Source organism: Fusarium coffeatum (genome assembly GCF_003316985.1).
Source record: "Fusarium coffeatum strain FIESC_28 chromosome Unknown BRIP53273_contig_292, whole genome shotgun sequence".
NCBI classification, from domain to species: Eukaryota; Fungi; Ascomycota; class Sordariomycetes; order Hypocreales; family Nectriaceae; genus Fusarium; species Fusarium coffeatum.
Window position 1 is genome coordinate 30869 of NW_022158083.1, and position 23511 is coordinate 54379.

General features: G+C 48.5%; 9 protein-coding genes across 9 annotated transcripts; 7 read left to right on the top strand and 2 right to left on the bottom strand.

Annotated features, from left to right (window-relative positions):
• Nucleotides 1-507: 507 nt before the first annotated feature.
• FIESC28_10243 (uncharacterized protein) lies at nucleotides 508-2137 on the top strand (the record flags this gene model as incomplete). Its single annotated transcript, XM_031164377.1, has 2 exons — nucleotides 508-1772; nucleotides 1822-2137. The coding sequence occupies 2 exons, from the start codon at nucleotides 508-510 to the stop codon at nucleotides 2135-2137; spliced, it is 1581 nt and encodes a 526-aa protein (XP_031011551.1).
• A 1533-nt stretch (nucleotides 2138-3670) lies between these two features.
• Nucleotides 3671-5017, top strand: FIESC28_10244 (uncharacterized protein; the record flags this gene model as incomplete). Its single annotated transcript, XM_031164378.1, has 2 exons — nucleotides 3671-3821; nucleotides 3873-5017. 2 exons carry the CDS (start codon nucleotides 3671-3673, stop codon nucleotides 5015-5017), a joined length of 1296 nt encoding a protein of 431 aa, XP_031011552.1.
• Nucleotides 5018-5739: 722 nt separating this feature from the next.
• On the top strand, nucleotides 5740-6270 carry FIESC28_10245 (uncharacterized protein; the record flags this gene model as incomplete). Its single annotated transcript, XM_031164379.1, has 1 exon — nucleotides 5740-6270. One exon carries the CDS (start codon nucleotides 5740-5742, stop codon nucleotides 6268-6270), a length of 531 nt encoding a protein of 176 aa, XP_031011553.1.
• A 1313-nt stretch (nucleotides 6271-7583) lies between these two features.
• Nucleotides 7584-9674, top strand: FIESC28_10246 (uncharacterized protein; the record flags this gene model as incomplete). Its single annotated transcript, XM_031164380.1, has 4 exons — nucleotides 7584-8264; nucleotides 8465-8631; nucleotides 8679-8972; nucleotides 9020-9674. The coding sequence occupies 4 exons, from the start codon at nucleotides 7584-7586 to the stop codon at nucleotides 9672-9674; spliced, it is 1797 nt and encodes a 598-aa protein (XP_031011554.1).
• Nucleotides 9675-10118: 444 nt separating this feature from the next.
• FIESC28_10247 (uncharacterized protein) lies at nucleotides 10119-10594 on the top strand (the record flags this gene model as incomplete). Its single annotated transcript, XM_031164381.1, has 3 exons — nucleotides 10119-10229; nucleotides 10279-10388; nucleotides 10438-10594. 3 exons carry the CDS (start codon nucleotides 10119-10121, stop codon nucleotides 10592-10594), a joined length of 378 nt encoding a protein of 125 aa, XP_031011555.1.
• Nucleotides 10595-10790: 196 nt separating this feature from the next.
• On the bottom strand, nucleotides 10791-12279 carry FIESC28_10248 (uncharacterized protein; the record flags this gene model as incomplete). Its single annotated transcript, XM_031164382.1, has 3 exons — nucleotides 10791-11431; nucleotides 11494-12094; nucleotides 12160-12279. The coding sequence occupies 3 exons, from the start codon at nucleotides 12277-12279 to the stop codon at nucleotides 10791-10793; spliced, it is 1362 nt and encodes a 453-aa protein (XP_031011556.1).
• Nucleotides 12280-12887: 608 nt separating this feature from the next.
• FIESC28_10249 (uncharacterized protein) lies at nucleotides 12888-15680 on the top strand (the record flags this gene model as incomplete). The annotated part of the gene is made up of 5 exons (XM_031164383.1): nucleotides 12888-13165; nucleotides 13714-13815; nucleotides 13871-14146; nucleotides 14198-14647; nucleotides 14696-15680. The coding sequence occupies 5 exons, from the start codon at nucleotides 12888-12890 to the stop codon at nucleotides 15678-15680; spliced, it is 2091 nt and encodes a 696-aa protein (XP_031011557.1).
• A 785-nt stretch (nucleotides 15681-16465) lies between these two features.
• Nucleotides 16466-18321, bottom strand: FIESC28_10250 (uncharacterized protein; the record flags this gene model as incomplete). Its single annotated transcript, XM_031164384.1, has 6 exons — nucleotides 16466-16654; nucleotides 16709-17016; nucleotides 17070-17615; nucleotides 17672-17818; nucleotides 17866-18095; nucleotides 18155-18321. 6 exons carry the CDS (start codon nucleotides 18319-18321, stop codon nucleotides 16466-16468), a joined length of 1587 nt encoding a protein of 528 aa, XP_031011558.1.
• Nucleotides 18322-20303: 1982 nt separating this feature from the next.
• On the top strand, nucleotides 20304-22801 carry FIESC28_10251 (uncharacterized protein; the record flags this gene model as incomplete). Its single annotated transcript, XM_031164385.1, has 4 exons — nucleotides 20304-20369; nucleotides 20424-21156; nucleotides 21258-21757; nucleotides 21809-22801. 4 exons carry the CDS (start codon nucleotides 20304-20306, stop codon nucleotides 22799-22801), a joined length of 2292 nt encoding a protein of 763 aa, XP_031011559.1.
• Nucleotides 22802-23511: the final 710 nt, after the last annotated feature.

The following is a 23511-nucleotide window of genomic DNA, read 5'->3' on the forward strand; positions in this document are numbered from 1 at the left end:
CTGAGGGATTTTAGACGACGACGCTAGGCTAGATTGATGTTTAATTTACACTTTACTCGGTCTAGGCAATACATGGGATTTTCCGCTCCCTTCCCCCGGCTTTAGCACTGAGTCGCGCTGACAAGGCTAGAACCTCTGCCGCGGATTATGAATACCTATTCAGGAAGCTCCCTTTGCATGTCTCGTCAACATTGGTTGCCCTACTGCATAAGCTTTTGATCGCTGCGGAGACGGGTTCAGCTAAGACTGTATCCCGGCCCATTGCTAGGGTAATCTCATTCGTAGGAATGCGGTTTCAACGCCCCCCTAATCACAGGCGATTATCAAGTGATCAGCCTCAACGAGTGATAACAGCAGCCATGGGTTGAGCTAGCAAGGGGATATAAAATGTCAAGCGCCACCCGAGGCAGTGACAGATTGCTTTTGATCTCTTCTCTTAAGAATCTCTTTGGCACTTGAGATCTAGATCTTGACATTCTTCTTTCGTCCGTCTAGAATCTTTCCAAGATGAGGTCCTCATTCACGCAGCTCTCGGCTGTACTTACAGTCCTTTCCGCTGGAGCTTCAGCCGCTCCTACTGAATCTCACAAAGGATCTTGCACGAAGACAAAGGTCGCTATTCTCGGAGCTGGTGCTGCTGGTATCGCTGCGGCCCAAAACCTCACCGCTGCCGGTATCAAGGATTTCATGATCCTTGAACACAACGACTACATCGGCGGCCGTCTATGGAAGCAAACCTTCGGAAAGAACAAAGAAGGAAAACCTTACACCATCGAATTCGGTGCCAACTGGGTCGAGGGTCTTGGATCTGAAGAAACAAACGAAAACCCTATTTGGTTACTGGCGAAGAAGCACAAGCTTGTGTCGACATTCTCAGACTACGACGCATACAAGACCTTTGACCACGAGGGTGAGACGGACTGGAGTGACAAGATCGACGAGTTCGATGAGGCGTACGCCAAGGCTGCGGCCGAGGCGGGTCACATGTTGATCAACAACATCCAGGATACGTCCGCACGTGCCGCTCTCCGCACGGCAGGCTGGCGCCCGGAGAAGGATGATATGCACGCTCAGGCCGCTGACTGGTGGGGATGGGATTTCGAGTCTGCGTGGACCCCTGATGAGAGCGGTCTGATTTACGGTGTTGCTGGAGGCAACGCGAGCTTTGGGTACTACAGCGATGTGAGCAACCTCGTCTGGGACCAGCGTGGTTACTCTATTATCATCCAGGAAGAGGCCAAGGAGTTTCTCAAGAAGAATGACAAGCGCCTTCGTCTCAAGACTACCGTTGAGGGTGTTGAGTACAACAAGGACGGTGTAAAGGTGACCACCAAGGACGGCGACTGCATCCAAGCCGACTACGCAATCTGCACTTTCTCCGTCGGTGTTCTGCAGCACGATGTCGTTGAATTCAAGCCCGCTCTTCCAGACTGGAAGCAAAGCGCCATCGATCAATTCGCCATGGGCACCTACACCAAGATCTTCATGCAATTCAACGAATCCTTCTGGGACGACGAGACGCAATTTCTTCTCTACGCCGATCCTCTCGAGCGCGGTCGCTACCCTCTTTTCCAGTCGCTGAACGCTAAGGGTTTTGCTGAGGGTTCCAACATTTTGTTTGGCACGGTTACTGGCGAGCAGGCTTGGCGCGTGGAGCGACAGACTGATGAGGAGACTATGGAGCAGATGGTTGAGGTTCTGCAGACTATGTTTCCCAACAAGACTGTTCCTAACCCTACGGCTTTTGCATACCCTCGGTGGAGCACCGAGACGTAAGTCACCCACCAATATGAATTTCTGAATCAAAACTAACATTTATAGCTGGGCATACGGATCGTACAGCAACTGGCCCGTCGGCATGACCCTAGAGAAGCATCAAAACATGCGCGCCAACGTCGAGCGCCTGTGGTTCGCCGGTGAAGCTAACTCGGCTGAGATGTTCGGTTTCCTGCACGGTGCTTGGACGGAAGGTCGGTACATTGGCTACCGTCTTGGAAAGATCATTAACGGGGATGCTGGTGACGATGAGTTCGATATGGAGCGTTATGAGACTCTTCACGGAACGACATTTGAGGATGAGCATAATGAGGAGAACGGTTGGTTGTTCCCCTTTGATGTTGAGGAGGGTGGTGCTTAAGGGAGGATAATATTCTTGTATACATTTTGGCGATACCCTTTGTGCCGGCTGGGGATGCCTGGTGCATACTATAATTTTAATCTGGTTTTCTGGAGCCTGCCAAGTATTCATCATCTCGATTAGCGTTTCCAGACTTTGTGCCATGCACCTGCTTACAATCCGATGCTCAGTCTTGACTTTGCGTGTCGCTCGACGTCTTTTTGCGCGTACTCATATTTGGTCATGCGGTGATATCATCTGGCCTCTGCGTCTTGGAGGTCTGATGCCGAAAACCTTCGCAACTAAGTCTACTTATGATAGGTAAGATACAATGAATCTCATTCGACCTCGTATTTGTTCGAGTCACTACACCAGATTTGATTGGAGCATAGACGTCACATAGCCTCGTCTTTTGCCTCAGTGACATGCTATCGCGAGTCTAGTCTAGATATATCGGCTTCAATTGCATAGCCCCCTCATTCTCCTCAACAGTTCCCTCATTAGTGGATATCGCAACCCTCTCCGACTTCGCCATCAAGCTCGGCGAAATGTTGGTGCATCCCAGCACGCCAAGACCAGGTTCTCCATGTCAGTACAGAGTACGGCTACTGAGAGCGGATAATCGTTCAACCCCTCAATAACTCTCATTTCGTGGTCGCTATTGGTTCGCATCATGACGTCTTTGATTGGAGATCAAGAGTGACGCGGCGAATAGTCTGAGCGTCGGTTAGCGATTTCGGGTTGTGGTGGGATGATTGATAAGTCAATGGAAGCCAAGTCTTGGCATTTGGCGTCATTGATTCTCTTCATGCAGCTTGCTGATATTTTATCGACAATGACCTGACTCAGCTTCGGATGCTTCGGCACGGGTCTAAGAGTCGGCAATGGACAAATAAACTGAGATGGAATACGAGTAAAGAATTATGACAATTAAAATTAAATGAAACGTCGAGATTAGAGCCCTCAATAAACTTCTGGAGACCCCGGATCCCCTCGTCGGTCGACGCCCGTAGAACCACTTTACAGCGGTATCACAGTTGGAGTAAACGACCCACGTGCAGTGAAAGCGGATATACAATCCACAAATATGTACAAGATCATCGCCATCATGAGGGGAATCGGACTTATGGAAGGTCATCACTCAATAAATCCGTGCAAAGCTGTAACAGCTCCAAGTTTCCAATAATGCCAAGGGAGCTAATTGAAGCTAATCATTGGCGCAATTGGTAGTGCCAAGAGCCAAGGGGATCTAAGGTTAGAGTTTAGGTTTCCCAAGCCTCAAGATGGACAAGAAACAACGAATCATGTGCGTCTGACCGCGTAATTTGTCTACCGGGGCATTTCGGCGCCCGAAACCGACTGTCCCACCAGCTGCTTGGCCATGTTTTCAACGCGTCATAGTCTGATTGGCATTGATTTGTTTAAAAAGCTATCATGGTTCCTAAATAAGGGGTCAGCCGTTGACGTAGGTGTCGGGGAATTTATTAACTACACCATTGTCCCAAAGTCACGATACCTCTTGCCCATCTGAGCCATCTGTATCTCTTTACAACCATGTTGCGATCGCTTGCTCTCACAGTCCTTGCTGGACAAAGACTACATGCTGCTGCCCAAGATGTCGACAACAGTAACCTCGATCCTCTACGATTCAACCAAGACGGAACGTTCCAAATATGCGTTTTCTCAGATCTTCATTTCGCACAAGGTTTGTCATGGCTTCTCCAACATCCGGCGCACAATTACTAACAAGATCTAGATGCATCTTCAATAGGACCAGAGAAAGACGCCAAGTCCGTCCAAGTCATGTCCGACGTCCTCGACGCCGAATCTCCAGATCTCGTCGTTCTAAACGGTGATCTGATCAACGGCGAATCCACATATTCCCACAACAGCACACACTACATCGATCAAATCGTCGCCCCGATGGTCGATCGAAACTTGACATGGGCTTCGACATATGGTAACCATGATCATAATCGCAACATCAATGGTACAGGCATGATGGCGCGCGAACACATGTGGCCTGGATCAAGAACAGATTCCATGGTCCCTGGAACTGATGCAGGAGTGACAAATTACTACCTACCCGTGTACGGATCGAATTGTAGCTCAAACTGCACCCCAGAACTTATCCTTTGGTTCTTTGATAGTCGCGGTGGCTTTTACTATCAAAGTAGTGCTCAACCTAATTGGGTTGATAAGAAGGTGGTGGAATGGTTCAACGAAACCAATGCCGATCTCGTCGAGGAATACGGCAAGGAAATTCCCTCGCTAGCGTTCACGCACATCCCAGTCTATGCTTCGCTCCAGCTCCAAAAAGACGCTGGAATTCACAAGAACAAGCAACCTGGAATCAATGACGAAACAGTGATCCAGCAAGGCGAGGGCTGGTGCGCTGACGAGAAAGGAGGCTGCTCTTACGGGGACCAAGACATGCCCCTGATGCAAGCCCTAATCTCAACACCCGGCGTCATCGGTCTCTTCTCCGGCCACGACCACGCCAATTCCTGGTGTTACAAGTGGGATTCTAAAGCCGGCGACATGGAACTCGAAGGAAACGGCATCAACCTGTGCTACGGCCAACATACCGGGTACGGAGGCTACGGCGACTGGATCCGCGGTGGACGACAAATCGTGGTTTCTCAAGAAGGTCTGAAGAACTACGAAATCGATTCGCATATTCGTCTTGAGTCGAAGGAGGTGGTGGGACGAATCTCGTTGAATTCTACGTACAATGAGGATGAGTATGAGGCGACGCCGAATCAGAAGACTTATTTGAGTGATGCTAGTACTACTACGCCTTCGCCTTCGGCACGACCTTCGTCGTTGGCTGCGAGGTTTGGATTACATAGTTCGCCTTTGGTTGTTTTTGTTGGAGTTCTTGCGTGGATTATGATTTAGAAGCATAGAATAGATATGATAGAATATACGTCTTGATACCCCCAAGTCTTTGAAATGAGCACTGGTTGGAGCCATGATGGGTGCATGATCCAGTCGGACATTTTCGCCTACCCTCCACATGTGTAGCAAAAATGCAAATACCAGAAACAATTACAGTCAATGACCAAAGTACATGCCAGCAAAAAAACAACTCTTTGATGAGACTGGGACTCGAACCCAGGAGGATTGCTCCACCAGGAAATTGGTGTTAAGGTTAACCTTAACCTGGCGCCATAACCAACTCGGCCATCTCACCCAAGCTAGTGCTGTTGAAGATTTCTGCCAGTAGTACGAACCAGATCCCTCTGTACATGGAACGACATGGACGAAAAAGTGTCTGTTACTACGTTCACAGAATGAACAGAAAGAATTGAAAGATTTTCTTCATCTCTTCTTTGGCTGTTTGCTCGCTGTGTTTAACTTAACAGTAACAATAACTAAACAAAGGAACACAGTCTTTGTTGCGGCTTGAACACAGCTGTGTTATACTCTTGCACTCCCGTTGACGAATTGAACAAGTGAATGAAGTCTTGCTCTTTGAAGGTCAAGAAGCCACCGGGGCATTTAATGTCTCGCTCGTTCCCCTTTCCCAAGAACTATGCTCTCAATAACTCACCATTTGCTAACACAACTTCAACGACCCAAATCACACCTACACTAAAAAGAGAAGCATAAGAATCAAAATGCCTTCCGAACGCCAGAAAGATACCCGCGGGCACACGGTCCGCTTTGTTGAGTCTTCCACGGAGCAGTCCGACTCAATTCAAGATTGGATTTCCGATGTTGGTCTTGCAATTTCGAGCTTGCCTCATCCAGCTCCTTTAACTGGAAAATCTTTTGAATCTGAACTCGGAGAGCTGATGACAAAGTACGAGGTACTCAAAACGATGTTGGGCGATATTGAAGACAAGATGGCTGTGCTTTTCTACCAGCGTCAACGAGAGATTGACAGTTCTTCGTCCTCATCATCATCGTCATCTTCTTCCTCTTCTAAAGATAAAACCTCTGAGGAACTTCAACCGGCTAGATCTCGTGCTTGCGAGAGGAAAGAGAAGCGTAATGTGCCTACTGAGTACAGCGACTACAATTCCTACCACAGTGAGCACGAAGCCAAAATCAAGACGACGACTCGTAAGGCGAAGAAACCAAAGACTGTGGAGGAACAGAATAGACACATCAACAAGGTTTTGATGCGAGAGGCCATGAGCCGTTGATAAGCGAAGGATCGTCGATTGCAGAGTTGGGAGTTTCCACTTGCCGCAACAGACGGGACTACTTTGATGGCCGTCCCAAGCCTAAATGTTTGGGATAAAATTTGTCTCCTTGAACAATGAAATTGGTAGTGCAATAAAAGATGTATCATTCTAAAAGAAATATCGTCGCGTGACAAAGAAGTTGAAAGAAGTGCCGGTGACCGCAAGCCTCATAGCGGTATTGTGCACAGATGAGATCGTAATGTGCCCAATTACAGTGCCTTACATGGTCACTTCAGTGGAGATGAGTTGCAGCCTTATCACAGAACTATTCCAGAGCTGAACTAGCATAACTGCAAGGTGAGAATTATCCAAGATCTCAAATCTGGAGAAACCTCCATCCAGGCCTTGATATCTGACTTTCAATAATCGCATCAACTTCTATGGTAGAACTGTGACGTAAGATTCTTGCCGACGAATCCGTTGGATGTCTCTCAAAATATTGCTGTAATAGGTATCATGCATAAAATACAATATGCACTAATGAACTTATGGACATATCCATAGTGCATGTGATCGAACCAATCACATGCATCCGGAGCAAATGCGAAGGAGGGGTTTTTGCTTCATCCCCTTGGCTGAGCATGAGGGAAGGAGAGAAAAAAAGACCAGTCATCTCAGCCCACTCTCAGCATTCGATTCGACACACATACGGTAACCCCAACGAGACAACTCTCCTGACTCAATCCCCCAGTCAAGTCACCGACAGCCTCGATCTGTGATCTGCCGAAAATTTATTGTCTATCCTTTCCTCTTGGAGACTGGCATGTTACCAAGCAAAATCTCCTTACCGTCCCTTGCCCCTCACATACAAGCAAAGTCTTTAACTGCACTCAGCTCATCACCCTCGTTTTGTCCTTGTCCTTGTCGCCATATATCATCATCCTCCCATGAACAACAACATCCCAAACAAACCTACTCGAGCAAAGGAACACCAAAAGACTAATAGACAGCTGCTACCCCGGAAGTCCCTCAAAGGCGACCATGAGTCGCCCCAGCAGCATCAGTATTCGCCACTCGATGTTTCCGACCTTCCCAGGGCAGCCTTGACATCTGTTGCGTGCAACAACTGCCGCTCCAGGAAATCAAAGGTTTGTTCAACCCTAGTCTATGTCTAGTTTGTTTTTTGATTTCTTTTATGCTCCGTATTCTGTCTCTAGTATATCTTGAGGTAACATAGTCTCTTGTAGTGTGACGGTCGTAAGCCCACATGCTCAGCATGTGCGAGTCGGCGGCAACAATGTATATATCGCGCCGAGGTTACGCAGGAGAAGATGCTCGAGTTGCGCAAGGGCTCCAAGGATCTGTTCGAGGCGCTGGAGCTGTTGAGGACTGCGCCAGAAGACAGCGTGGCTGCCATGCTGCAAGACCTTCGCAGCAGAGGCTCCGTCTCTGAATTTCTTCAGTCTGTCGATTCGGGCTCGGTGGGCTCATCACCAGCGAATTCGCTGGTTACTAGTCTCGCGGGGAGTTCGGCCAGCTCTCCGATGGAGATGGATCTCAATATGCGCTACTCAAACGCGTTTCCATCCCTAGAACCCCTCGAAATTGCGGATGTAGACCTCGGGCTGCTGGCTCTTGACAAGCGCAAGTCGAAGCTGTTGACGGCGCCGTCGTCGGCGCCAGCGTCAGGCTCGTCCTCCTCCCCTATAGACCTTTCGAGCCGAAGGTCCGCGACACCGACGTCTTCTGAATCCTTTTCGACGCCGAGTGACACCACCGGAGAATCACCACAACAGCAGATCGATCACCGATTGGAAGGTCTTCAAATATGGCAGTGGACTTCAGTTCCCATCCCGGACGCTCTAGCTGAGAAAGCCGTTTCTTTCTATCTCGCTAATGAGCATCCTTTGCTTGCGTTCTTCGACGCCGATTTATTTATTAGAGATTTGGTATCAGGTGGGGGTCGTTTCTGCTCGCATCTTCTTGTCAGTTCTTTACTTGCTTGGTCCTGCGTAAGTTATTATACTCAGTCCCCTTGGTTCGGACCTTGGCTGATGAGATCCAGGCCTCTTATTCACAGTTCGAACCAAGGGCAGATCCGCTATCCGTTGCTTTTTTAAGAGAGGCAAAAGCGCGATGGCGGGACCTACAAGATTATAACAGTGTTACTACTCTAACCTCTGCGATGTTTCTAACCTTGACCTGCAATCAGCATGGACAGGATCGTGTCGGACTCCTTTATCTCGATGCAAGTGCTGAGATCGGTCGACGACTTGGCCTGTTTGGTGATAAAGATGTAACGATGCCTGGTATAGATGGTGACGAGGAGCTAAAGTCTGCAGCATCATATGCCGCTTGGGGCTCTTTCGGTTGGCATAGGTGAGCAGGTTTCTAGACAATCAACAATCTCATACTAACCAACTTAGCCTTCACTCCGTCAACTTCCGCGCCAAGCATCGAATAAACCATCCGCCATCATTACCCATACCTGGAGATATATTTGGACCGCCTCTGAATGATCAGATGGGAAGCACCTTCACATGGATATCCAAGTTCTGGTTAATAACTCACAAGATATTCGGTGAAGGCTTTAATAGCTTCAGTCGCTTGCCAATGTCTCATGCACATCAGATGTATCAATTGCTGCTTGACTGGGCAGCTGCCTTGCCAGACGATGTCAAGAGGAGCAATGACTGTCCACACCATGTTTTAGTACTACAGTGAGTATAGGACTCGACTACGTTGGGACTTTGCTGACACTCTGCAGTATTTGGTATCACACAGCGATTATAGACATATGGCGCCCATTCTTAGAAAACTACCAAGACGAATACGCATCCCGAAACTCTAACGCCAACGCCGCACACACAGCATCCGTCCAACAACTTAAAAGGCTTATGTACGTCTATCGAACAAGGTTCGAATCAACAAACTTGACAATGTTCATAACCCCGGGCTTGCTCACCCTAGTAAACGAAGTCTTCCGCAATCCCGACGCATCCGACGCCCAATTCTGGTTCATACTCTCCGCACGCGGTTGTTTGTCAATAGCATCATGGTGCAAAGGTCTCCGCGGCATAACAGAAGGCCTAATGACCATAGGATGGCAAAATGGCACTTTTAAACGTCACGGCTGGGCTGAGAACAGCATGATAGAAGACATCCGCTCTGCAACGAAGGCTTTAGTGAAGGACGGCGGCGCTTACAGCAGTCTTTACCCCATCAGTCTGGATTCTGTGAGCGAGGATATGGGTGATATTGGTATGGAAGCTTTAGCGGGCGAGTTCCAGCGGTTGACGGCTCAGAATGAACCGCGCGGGCAAGAGGTGGAGATGACGGGGGAGCAGCCTGTCTGGAAGGGCGACCAGAGGGATTTGAATTTGACTTTGAGCGAAGCGACCGAGGAAGAAGAGTATAATTAGCATAATTATTGCATAATGGTTAATTGAGTACACGAATAATGACCAACAATCTATGAACACAGCAACAATCCTTCAGAATCCTGCATTTGTTGAGCGAATAGCGTAATGGGAAAGACCACAGCGGTGTAAGCAAAAGCAACTCTGTAGCCCCGAATTTAGGCTAGATTCGTGCGAGCTTACGAGAGATACATATCCATGTCTCACATGAATCATACGGCAGTTTGTTAACCCCATCGTAGCCCCGCGATCTGCTGCGCCAACAAGGTACATACAGTAAGCAATACGTTATCCGAGCACTCCGTGCCGCTCCATCCTAGATCTTACGCCCAACGACACAACTGAAAACAAGGAACTTCAACAAGACAAACTAAAAACCTTCAAACTGCCAATACCAGACAAAGGGGATCTACAACTACTGGTCTTTCCGTCGCAATATCATCCAACATGTGCCCTGCCAACAAGGGACTGATAGACATGGCCAACCGCGACTTTGAACCTCCGCAAGAGTATTTCTCAGTCTCTACCATCGCGGTAAATCCGGACAGGATTGATGAGGTATTAAACCTACTCTACTCATTACTCTCATCATCATTAACATCAACAGGCCCATGCATGCCTAACTGAAGTCGCCGAAGCAACTTTAAAAGAACCAGGCGCCAAGATATACAGATTCTACAAGACCGAAGGCAAAGACGAGTTTGTCTGCATGGAAAAGTAAGAATTCAAGCCAATAACAACGTGTCAATACTAATTTGTGGTCCAGATTTACAAGTCGAGATGCTTATGCAGCGCATACTAGCTCAGAACATGTCAAGGAATGGGCGAAGAAGTATCTCGATTCTGGTATTTTTGTAGGAAGTTTCACATTTCACCATCTTGCGAAGGAGGGGCCTGGGGCTGGAGGCTTCGATCGACCTTGATCGGAATATCTCTTTAGTTGTATCTAGCTCTATTGGAAAGTTGTAATGTTCTGCTCGTCAGGGTGCCAGAAGATTTGACCACCGAGAGCATAAGAGACGAAATAATTTGATCATCTTATGCGTGCTTGACCAGGTTTTAGGTTACTTTATCTGAATTATCTAAGCCTTGGAGAATATTCCGCCTGTTACCCACCTGCTACTGTCGCTTTTTGATCTCCTCCATCAATAACCTGTACTCTCTATTATCATCACCCTTCTCCAAGGCCTCCCGATTTTCTTCTTCCATTTCAAAAACGTTGCCGTACTTATCGTCTGATATGATGTAAGGCCAAATGATAAGGCTGTCATCGTCTTGTGCCTTCTTCCGTACCTGAGCCTCCTCTTCGGTATCCGTCTTCGAAACTGAGTCTTTCCCATTCATTACCTCCTCCACAGTCAACGGGACGCTTTTAGGATAGTGGAAAGTTACCTCCTTCAAGGACGGATTCCCTTCGCGAACAGCTTTCCAAAAGTCTGCCCAGGTAGGTGTATCGCCCACGTGACCCCAAGCACCAACGTTCTCAAGACGCAAGCTTTCGAGGTTTGGTGTGCTTCCGTTCAGAAAGACTGAAAGACTTTCTGTGATACTCATAGTCTCTAAGAGGAGCGATTTGAGCTGCGTCATAGTGTCGGGCTCAAAGCGCAGAGCGCTATCGCCGAGATGTCCGTCCCCGTGGCCAGCTATGTAAAGGTGCTCAAGATTGGTAGCATGTTGGAAAAGAAATTCGGGCATATCGTTGAAGAAGTCGTTGTAACCTTCCAGTGTGTTGGCCGCCCACCCAGCTCCGTTATCCTGACCTATAGATTGTTAGCTGTATATCTTGACCTAGCAAGCTGTTCTGGGGAGCTGTGAGACTTACCGTAGGCTCGGACGTTTAGTTCCTTCAACCTTCCCACAAAGGCTGCCCATTCTGGCTCCAACCAGCATGAGGCCTTAATCGGTAGAAAATGAAACAAATCAAGACGCTCTGCCTTTGAGTATGTCGCCACATCGCGCCAGAGCTCATTCCATGCCTTTCTCCAAGCATACATCTTCTCTTTTTCCTTGACCCTTTCCCAGCTTTCTACTTCGGTACAGAAGTAGATACTTATATCACTGAGATCATTCTCATCCCAGCCCCCGTCGATCTCAAATTCTTCTTCTCCATCTGTGCGGATGCCTAGCGAGGTGCATTTCGGCATTCGCTTAAACTGTATCAGGTCGTGCATGATAGAGATGTCGGAAGCATCTCGAGCCCAAACTGAAGCCGGGTAATTACCCCAGTACCATTTCTCTTTCTCACCATTGGAATCAACCTTGCTGCCCTCGAGATCTGAGTTTGGAGGGTTCGGGTGAAACACAACGTATAAGCATACACCGAGAACGTTCGTGCCGTACTTGTCGATTACCGATGAGAGACCACTGCCGTCGTCTCGGGATAGGGGGCAGTTGACTCTAACGTATCGAAAAAGGTGGGATACCTATTTGAGTTCAAGTGTCAGTTTTCAAGTGGTACAGTTCAAATCAACGCCACAAGGTGAGGTACCAGCTGGGTGTGGATTTTTTTGTTGACCACACTCAAGGACTTGATGTCTTCATGAGGAAGCTGGTCGCGAATAGACAGGAAAATCTCAGGCGGCAAGGTATCCAGAGTCGGAGGAGCCATGATGGGATATTAGGTGGGGAACAGATAAATTCACTGCCAGGTGGGTGTCAAAAGAAATATCCTCCAAAACTTCGGCTACAGAAATAAAGTAGCCTAGATGCTAGCCTAAGCTGGCATAAGGTGATCGAATTATTTCGTCTCTTATGCCCTTGAGGGCCAATTTTTATGACACTCTGGGGGCCGCTAACACCCAGACGGCGTGGTGTGTTTTGTGTGGAGGTGGGGAGCTATATCCACCAAGTTTGGATCGTTGTTTCGGAGATGGACTTTCTTCTCGGCGATTCTATGAGCTGAAGATCTAGAAAGAAATGATATTCAGTCTGACTTGATGGGGTGAGATTGACGTGTATGGACGTCACGTGCCATCAGATTCCTTGATAGATTATGGGGCATTGGCGTCATACCCGACGTAGCTGCCGACCCCTGTCTATCGCCACATCCAATGTTCATAATGCGTCACTCCAAGCAGATCAATTTATTTAAATTTGATCTTGTTTTATTTCTATTGCTGATATATCTATCTCTAAGCTTATTCAACCACCTGCCGTGATAAATACACCAAATAAAATCTCATCAGCACAAGATCTCATAAGCAACAAACATTCACAATGGCTCCAAGCAAGACAGCCCAACACGCTCGATCATCTTCAGTCGACGAACAATCCGATTCTTCAAGCGACAATGAATCAAAGCAAATGACAAGCTCAAACACCAATCAACTCAACCAGTCGAGTAACGCACAGCAAACACAGCCCGTGCAACCAGCTGGTCAGCAACCTCAGAAGAAGAAAAAGAGCAGTGCACCTCGTGTGAGGTTAGATATGGATCTCGATATGGAGTTGCAACTCAAAGCCAAGATTCAAGGTGATCTCGAATTGGCCGTCTTGTAAGTTTTGTTTGCACTCATGGCTCGGTTTGGAAATCTGGAGACTAACAGTTCGACAGGGAAAATTAGAGAAGGAAGGAACAACTGAATTCGGCGAGGAGCGATATGGAAATTTATAATGACAATAGCATATTTGTTTAGATTACCTAATTCGATAAGCAATTATCATCAGCTCGATGATTCTTCCACTGTTTACTCAATCGTGCCTTCCTTCCAATTCTATAAATACTCGTATAGTAGAACCCGCGGGAAGGAAGGCTTTGGCGCCTAACCGAATCTGGCAAGACTGCTCCGCGGATCCGCGGCTTCCCTTTGACATCTCCGTTCCCTTCATGTCCACAACGCGTCTCTTCCATCCCATCGATCGTTGCGAGAAAGCCCGCCACAAGAATGAAACGCCATCGCTCAGGAGAGGCCATTATGCCGACCTGCCGGGCGGTCCGACAGCCCGTGTCTTGCAGCGAATGTCGGAAAATGAAGCGTCGCTGCGACCGCAATAATCCCTGTTCGAACTGTGCTCAGCGAAAACTCGAGTGTGCCTATCAAAGACGAGACCCCGAAAACACCAACCCCTCAGCGCTTGAAGATAGATCTAGTTCTACACAGGTTGATGATGTTGTATCGTCGATTCCTGCCGAGCAGGTCACCATGTAAGGCTCTTCTGTCCAGTTCATGTATGCCTTGATACTGATTGAGATTTTCCAGAAACAAGGAAATATTCGAAAGGCTCAAGAGGCTGGAGGATACTATGTTTCCGGTACAGACGGAGTCGATACAGCCCGAAACGGTAGCCCAAGATCTTCCTCATGATGTGCCTCCGTCAGCCACATCTGTTCAAACGGCGCCCGCTCAACCTGCACCTGCACCTGCTCATGCTGCAGCATCCCTCAACAGCCACGAATACCTGGTCTCCCAACTTCCGCCGCTTGCCAAAGCGAATCTCCTCTTTGATCACTTTGCAGTGACTCTACATTCCACGCTGTGTGTCCTCCACCTAGCATCCACAAAATGCCACCTCAACAACATGTATAGCCTCATTGCCAACAACCGAAAAACTCCCCAAACCGATGAGCTACTATTGTTCTTCAGCATCTTCGCAGGGGCATGCATGTCATGGACGGATGAGCTTCTGGTCAAGGTGGAGGCAACGAAGGGAGAAGTAACATCTGACTTTGACAAGTACTTCCATCTCGCAATGGCTATGGCGGATGACTCCCGAAAGCCGTTACCGCAGACTGTCACAGCTGTCGCAGCTCTTGTTAATCTATCTCATGTTGCCATCAATTCCGATGACGTCTTCCCGATCAAGGCCCTTACACTTCGCAGTCGTTGTTATTACATGTGTCGAGCTATGATGATTCATCGCCTTGACGCTCCGGCAGAGCAAGAGCAGAGGAACAAGGCTGATACTAATGTTAGTCCTAACTTTATCGACCTTGAGGTCCAACGGCGTGTATGGTGGCACCTAGTCGCTACTGATTGGTACGAAAAGCACGGATGAACTCTGACAATTCTTACTGACCATATCAGGTTGACCGCCTTCTCCGGAAGCTCTCAAGAAGGTGTCTACACGATCATGCCAAAGTTCATGAACATCAAGAAACCAGACCATGCGGATGACATCACATCAGGAGGTATGAACTTATTATATCGACCCCCAGCCTATACGATCACAGAGACGGCCTTTCTTCTGCAGAGGATACGACTGGCCGAGATCTGCCGTGAGATCATCGACGCTTTACCTTCCATGACCGAGGACATTATCGAACAAGACTACAATCTGATATACACCCTCAGTGAAAAACTGCAAAATTACAGCCACAGCCTACCAGACTATCTCAAACTCAACCCGAGTGAGGAGGCCCGTACCAGAGAGATCTGGAGACAAAGGCCGTACATCCACTGGCAAAGAATAAGCCTCCATCTCGGTCTTCACGCGCGTATCTGCCGACTGAATCGACCATACCAGATCGAGTCATATGCACACAAGGAATTTTTCTACTCGCGCGTCACGAGCCTCGCGTCAGCGCATAAAGTCCTCGAGCTTCGACGTATGATGGACGATCCCCAGACAAGATCTACCTTCAAAGCTGAGCGGTACTGGGCTATTTTACAGCATGTCACAACGGCTGCCGTGACACTCGCATTCGACGCGTCCCTGAACCCAGATAAATCAGGAGCTGAAATATCGAGGCAGAGCGCCATGAAGGCCTACCAGACCCTTCAACAGTCAAGAAGCGATACATCAATCCTGGTAAAGGGAATTGAGAAGAACATGAGAAGAGTCATAAGTAATCTTGAGGGGAATGATTATTTAAGGAAGTCTACAGTACCAGAGCCTTGGCAGGCACCGGCACTTGTGGAGGACTTTGCCATGTCTGCAGACTATTCGCACCAGCTCTGGACAGACTTTTTGGCAAACGTGCCTGATACTAGAATGTTTGACTGGGATTCTCTGCTAAACGATGTCGAGCTCGACTATGAGAAACTATTTGGTGTTACATTTGAGACATGAACATCTCATGACAGTCTCCTTGAATACCACTTTAGTTTATGCAGCCAGCAACAACGGATACCACGTGAAACAAAGACATAGTGGATATATGTTTGTATATGATTGTTTGCTTTGACTAAACGTGTTGAATATTGACATCGCGCGTTTTTGACGCGTCCAATCCTGTGAATGCGAGTCAGAAAAATGATCAAAATATTGCCTGCTTTCACTGAAAGTGTGCGATATGGGTGTCTCAGTTTGGTGTAACGTCGGAAACAGCTTGAATCATTGTGATCATAGCCATGGAAGTATATGTTTCAATCTCATCATAGACACAGAGGAAATGGGTAGAGGAAAGAAAGATCGCTTACCTCGAGATGATGCCCGAGCAACAGGTTGCTGAAGGTTAGTGCGAAACCGCTGGGGTCAGATATCATGATACATTGGGGGAACGTCACATATTGGTAACGATCATTCCCAAAAAAACTATCCTGCATATGGGAAAGATGAAGAAAGAAGAAGTGAAAAAGTGTGCGGCATTTCTTCCTTTTGTTTGTTTGTTGTTGGTACCCAATTATTGTCTGGGGTCCCTGCACGGAAGAGTGTTGATCCTTATGCCAAGATGTTATGACAGGGCATGAAGTCATGCGATTACTGAAGTGTCGGTGTTCACGTTGCGTCACAGAGTATAAGTCATGAAATCCTTTGACAAATTATGATCTTTAGATCTATATACTGTATGATAAGGCAAATTTGGGAGTATCTCTAACTAATACAAGTCATGATTAAATTCTTAAACCAATATCTCAAAGTTCCTTGCGCTGAGTATTATCATGGACGTGCTCGATGTCAGCCTGCTTCTCAGTGTCCTCAAGCTGGACATTGGCAACGTTGGCATCGTCACCATCGAAGATTCTGGCGATCTCCTCAAGAGTGGGACCCTTGGTTTCGACGTAGAAGAAGAAGACGAAGACGAGCTCGACAGCGATCCAGACCTGTTTATTTATCAGCATATTGAATATGTGATGTGAGTAAGGAATGCTACTTACAGTGTAGAAGCACCAGAAGTTCCAGTTGTTGGGAAGGTTCTCGAGAGCGATAGGGTTGGTCTGGTTGCCGATGGTAAGAGCAACCTGGATGAAGAAGTTCATGATCATGAGACCTCGAGCACGGAGTCTGAAGGGGCAGATTTCCAGTGCATAGGCAACGATCAGACCGGACCAAGCGATAGAGTAACAGACGTCGAAGAGCCAGATGAGGGCAATCTGAGGGTATCCAAGCTTCTTGATTTCGACTTCACCGGTGGCTTCGAATCGAGCGGCGACGATGGTCCAGATGAGGAAGAAAATAAGCATACCTGAGCACGCAGAGTTAGACAAGGGAATACCGGAGAGAGGAGGATTTACTTACCGACAGTGGCAGTCAGGAAGAGTGGTCGACGACCGAATTTATCAATTCCCATGGAGCAACCAATAGCAACGAAAAGCTTGAGCATGTTCTCTCCAGCGTTCAATCCTGTCTTGGCGGCCTGATCGGTGATACCAGCACCCGTGTAGATAATGTTGGAGTAGTTGCTGATCAGAGCATTACCGGAGTACTGCGAGATGATACCCAGAGAGATCAAGAGCATGAGACGGTAACGGTTACCGCGGGTTCGGATGAAATCGAGGTAGCTACCGGTCTTCTGAGCCTGGTACTCAAGGGCAATGGTGTCCTTGATCTCCTTGTACTCGAACTGCACGGTCTGGTTGTTCTTGTCGCCGTTCGCGTGGTACTTGGCAAGAATGTCGAGGGCCTCTTCGTGACGCTCGTTGGCCATGAGCCAACGGGGAGATTCGGGGATCCACCAGATGAAGCTGATCTGGATCAGGGATGGGACAGCTTGAATGACGGTAATGGATCGCCATGACCAGTTGCTGTTAATGTTGATCGTGCCAAGACCGATGAAAGCGCAGACTAGAAGATGCAGGTTAGTAACCGGTGGAGCTTGATTCCCGGGGGTGGAGACTTACGGGTGGCACCCAGGTTCCACAAACAGTTGTAGATAGCCGAGACGATGGCTCGATGCTGAGGATGGCAGATCTCGGTAAGGAGGACGGGGCAAGAAAGCTGTGCCAAGGAGTTTCCGAAACCGACAAGGAATCGACCGCCAAGGTACACTGTCAAGGGTCAGTTTTTGCTGCAGAACATGCGGGGATATACATACTGCCGTAGCCGTCAGTGAAAGCGGAGAGGAAAGCTCCGAGAATCATGATGAGACATCCCACAGCGATGGGAATCTTTCGGCCGAAATGATCGGCCATGTAAGGCGCGAATGGGAAACTGGCAATACTACCAATCTGGTAGATAGAGTTGAGAATACCGAGCTTGGATCCAGTGGGGTGACCAAAGTAATCCTGCCAGTCGTCCATGGCCTGGGAAGTGTTCAACATGGAACTGTAAGTATCCCATTAGTCTCATCTTTGCTATCAATCTTCCAGTCTCTCAATTCTTACCCATCGTAACCGGTGGTAGCAGAGCAAACACAAAGAATCGCGGCGTAAAAGTACAGCACGCGCATTCCAGGGTCGGCCCACCATTTGACCTTGGCAAGCGCAGGCGCCTCAGCCTGAGCGACCGCAAGGTCCTGCTTGGTAACCGAAGCACCAACAGCGAAAGGCATCGTGGGAAAAAGTGGCACTGAATTTGTGGGAAAAGAGTGCAGTGCAAGGGTGTTTGATGCGATGGAGAAACAAAACACTGGGCGCCAAGTCGGAGCGCCAAGTCGATCTCTTAAATATAAAGTGATTCTGTCAAGGTATACAAATTAGCCTATTAACCGGGCACCAACAATTACCCCAGTAACTTAAATCCATATAGGCTAAACATCCTAGCCTATTACCCCGAGGAAGGGTGTAGGGGCAAGTGCTGTTTGAGGAAAAGGCCAGACATTTTAGAGCCGTGAGATTCGGCGGGCCGGGAAACCGAGGGGTGGCGACCCGCAATCCCGCACACGTGCTGCCTTTAACCCCGGACCCCATCTCCCCATTCTCTTTTGCATTTTGCCAGGGGGCTAAAGACGGTAGACTAGACCCTTGGATCTATGCTTAGATCAGGCTTATGGGAAATGGTCAGCGGGATTGGGGATTGCCGTTACAGCCGATCATATAGCTGGCCAAGAGAAAGGATGGTTTAGAGGCTGAACTGTCGTGGTGGGTTGATACGACGTTTAATCTTTTTCATCTCACGTGTGTCATATCATATTCCGAAAAAGGTGATTCCTCATTGCCTCCTGCCATTGAAAAGTAAGCGTTGCCTGGGCTCGAAAGTTGAAGATGGTTATGGCTTAGTATGCAGTGACAAGAGTACTTCACTATTGGAATTTGACGATACCATGACGATATTCGGCGAGAGTAATACCCAACCTGGAAGAAGAAACTTCAAGTCGAGGTGAAGGTCGGGCATGAGTATGTGATACAGGGTAACATGTCAGCTTCAAGAAAACGCCGAATACGCCTGCATACAACCATCCACTAAGCCCATGCTCGCCACGAGTCAAACGCGAAAACACGATAGCGTGCATGAGTGTCACGGGAATATGCATTGGTGTGAACAACCAAAGATCAGAACATTCATAGTCTAGACAAATTTACCAGGCTGTGGGAAACGACACTACACCATCAGTTCATCGGAATGAGCCGGTTGCCGGCAGAAGACCAGGGTAATGAGTGTGGTTTCATGCCTTGCTGTGGCAAGGTCTGGGCTGTTCCGAGTAGCTCTGTATGGCGCTAAGCTGGTTATTGGACGACTTGATTTTACCGGTATGAGACAGATCATGGTAAATGTAAATTCCTGAGTCACGCTTCATGAGAAGGGAGGAAAGCGTGTTGGTTCTTCGAATTGTTCGTGTCTGATGATTCATCGACTTCACCAAAATGGAAAAAAGCAAGGAGTTGAATCAATTTGCCTTTGGAGTTTTCTCCTTGGCATTTTTGTTCCTTCGCAGCTTCCTCCAGTGTCGCGCCTGACGCGTCGTACTGTTTGTCGTACAAGCTCACACGTGATCGTTTCATCCAAGCAACCAAGCAAGACACCCCGCCCGAATCGCCATTCCCGCGAGAGCGTCTGGCTGTTAGATGAAGAATTGATGCATTTGTATTCTCTGCGGTCTCGAGTTCTTCTTTGGCGACCTGGGCTCGCCTTCCCTAACCTGGACTTTGTCGTTCTCCACGCACCGATCACATCACACCGTGCGCTCCTCCTCCTGGTTAGCAAGTTCCCGCCCAATCGCAGCAATGCTCATCCTAACTCTTATCCTCTAGAACAGTCTTCAAACCTTCCACGTCGCTATTATCCTCGTTATCCCCGTATACGCTTGACGCCATTGAATCCTTTCTCCCTGATGCCTGCCTTGCTGCCCAGATGCAGCACCTGCGATGCCGAGAAGGATCAGCTGAGATAGCTCGACCCAATACTCGAGAAGAAGGCGCAAGCTGGTGGCTCATGCCACAAGAGGAAAACCGCCGTGCTTTTACCTTACCGATCCGAACCTCCTCCTCTATCCGCCTTCACGACCAAAGTTTCTACCAGAAGCCAAAACATACCCTTGACGAATGCTCTCCCGCTCCAACGCCCATCACGTCCACACGCCGAACTCTATACGACATGGATCCTCCTGGCGACCCCAAATCACAAAGCGCCAACGCTGGCCCAGGGAATGGTACAATTCAAGTACGTCTTGATCAAGAAGCCTTGACCTGCTTCGAGACGTACTGATAATACAAGGTCAAACAGCTTTTGGACGTGGTGCTGGATCAATCCCCCACGGAGTCAGTCACCAACAAGGCTATTGTGAGGAACGGTATCAAGAACTTCCCAGCGGATCAGAGAGACCAGTTATACGCAGGTATCGAGAAGCAAAAGCCCAAGTTCAAGGCCCTTATTCGCGTAAATAAGGCAAGAAACTTCAATTCTACTCGGACTGCGAAGCGAGACAGGTATATCGAGTACCTTGACGAACAATGGGAGGGTCGGCGCAACTGGTCTCGACCCGATCTCTTACGTGTCCCCTTGGGTGACAAGCCCAGCGACAACACGATCCGACCGCTGAAGACCCTGACGGATCTGGCGTTGCAGCATGATATTCCACTACAAACGCTCTGGCAGCGAGGCGGTGCTCTTTTCGATACCATCTGTATTGGGAAAAGTATCCTGAGCAAGGAAGCCGCTGCCGCTGCCCTAGATCTCTTTCGGAAGCGAATGGCCGCTTTGCCTGGTGATGTCTCCGCGCCAGCATCGACTGTACCTTTGCCTTACAATCTCGGTCCGCCTTTCGCTGACGCGCCTGAACCCTATTCTACACCCCATCGTGAAAACGGCTCACCAGTTCCATCATTAGAGCCTGAACAGAGTCGAAATCAAAAGGCTGAGACAGATACCACCGGAACTCCGCCCCCGCGTCGCAATATCAGGTATCACTCTCCTTCGTCCCCAAGTCCATTGGAGCTTGAAGATACTGGTAAGACGGAGCATCGCTTGGCAAATTCACGCCTGGCATCGTCCATGCTGTGGTAACGGCCTGGTCAGTTTGTTGAACATACTAACATTAGTTCTTTGTAGTTGATGCCGTGCGTACGCCACTAGCCAACTCACCAGTGATAGACCTTACCGTCGACCCCACTTCGCCTGAAGACAAAGACCAAGACGCCGAAACGCTTTCGAAACACAATAAGGCGGTCTGGGATGCGACCAGAGCGCAGCTACGAGATTTAAAGGCTTCTCTGACGGATGAAGTACTGGCCTTTTGTCTCAAGGTCGTCCGCCAAACAAGCGATGCGCCCGAGGCTACTGTTATGGATCCGTTATGGTTGAATCTCGACGACGATCACATCCCCGTGGATCTGCATAGGGTTTGGGAGTCCACCTCTACTGTTTATGTACCACTACATCATGTAGAGGGAAAGACTAATCACTGGTCCCTTCTCGAACTCTCACCCCACAAGAAGGCGAGGGACATTTGTCATTATGACTCAATGCACAGCTATGACCGAGACATTCGTATCAAGACGTCGCTGGCGAGGAAACTTGGTGAGAGTCTTCCCTTCGTATTCAGTCCCTATGTAGGTTGCTCCGGCCAAAACTTCGACAGTTATAGGCTAATGATCGCATAGGATGTTCCGCAACAGTCAGATGGGGCTTGCTGTGGCGTGTATGTGGCCATATTTCTCAACTACCTGCTGAATGATTCACCAATGCCTTATTCCTTCTCTGAGAGAAATATCCGATCCAACTTTCTAGAGAGGCTAGAAAAAGCTGGAATTGACCCATGCTCGCCTCGTTCTAACAGGTACAATCGAAATAAGTCGATCGTCCACCCCTCACCGGACGTGCCCTTGACACTGGAAGGCAGCTTCGGGACCCCATCGCCAAAGTCTTCCGCAGCTTCTTCATCTGCTTCGACCGACAAACTGGCCGATGTCGATTTCAAGCAACCTAAGTTTACTCGGGTTGCAAAGAATTTGAACAAGTCTGATTCTATTGCTTCTGGATTCAAGAGTCCCTCTAACACTGATTTCTACCAACGCGTTTGGGAAGACACTGGGAGCCCCAGTTCCTGCCAGACTACTCCGAAACAGAATACTCACGTCAATGATACCCTCTCACAGCCTAATACAACTGATGATTCATTAACCTCGACGCTGCTCTTTGCACAGATGGACAGATGGAGCCGCTCGAATGGTGGTATTGACTTGAGTACAGCCATCGAAGAAACCGAACAGTTGCTACATGAACGTCAAACCCAAGCTGACAAAGCAGTGAAGTGGCGCCGACTATTTGAGACTCTAGGTCCTGTATCCGAAACCCTCCAGCGAGCAAACCAAGTGACAGAGCAGATCGGCCTTATTCCTTTCGGCGAAGAAGGATCAATCTGTTTAAGTAAGGTCGAGGAAGATGCCTGGATGCTACAGCTGGAAGCGATGTCCAACTTGGCCAAGGTACAGACGCAGAGATTCGCCGTTGATACGACCGAATCCGACAACATTCAAAATGAAATCACTTCTGTTGAGGTTAAGCTAAGAACCATGAAGGAGCAGAACAAGAAGGCAAAGGCTGCAAGATTGATGCAAGAGGCATGGAAGGTCATGCATGAGCCCGAGCCTTGAATTTGGACCGTTATTAATTGTGTCTATATCGTAAGTAGCAAGTAGTCGCCAGTTTGGACTGTCAGGCCGCATGGGAAACGTTCTGTAGGTATTTTGGTCGCCCGTCAGCAAAATCATAAGGGACGGCAAAGTCAGGCGAGTCAAACAAAGTATTCGCCGTAATTGATTTGAAGTGCCATGCTCGACGTGCTCGAGATGGCTATGTATGTTGTGATCTTCTGGTTACCTATCGCGGGAGGGGGGCCCTTTTTCAACATGATTAGGTGACAGATTAATTCTGCTGACGTAGCTCCAAGGTATCTGACATCCCGACGTGTCGTTGGATAGCGTGTATGTACCCTTAGTATCCTGTTGACGGAATTAATTTGTCATCCTTCCATGTTGAAGAAGGGCCCCCCTTCCCCGATGGGCTACCTTCTAGGATTTCAAGGCTCGCCATTTTCAAGAATGGGAGTTCAAGCAGCAGTTCGTCTTCTCTTGCCGTGTGTGGGTCTTCAAAGAGAACCTCTGTCCCTTCAATTCTTTCCTGTACCGACTCAGCTCTTACAACATCACTCAACCATCACATCAAGAATTCTACTCTTCATCATCAACGCCGATCACTGCACGTTTTACATTCTACTGTTAACTATCGTCAATCTTCATCGGTATTCCGTGCCCCAGAACTTCGGCCACAAACTCCCTCGAAGACCATCTGAACCACATCCTCC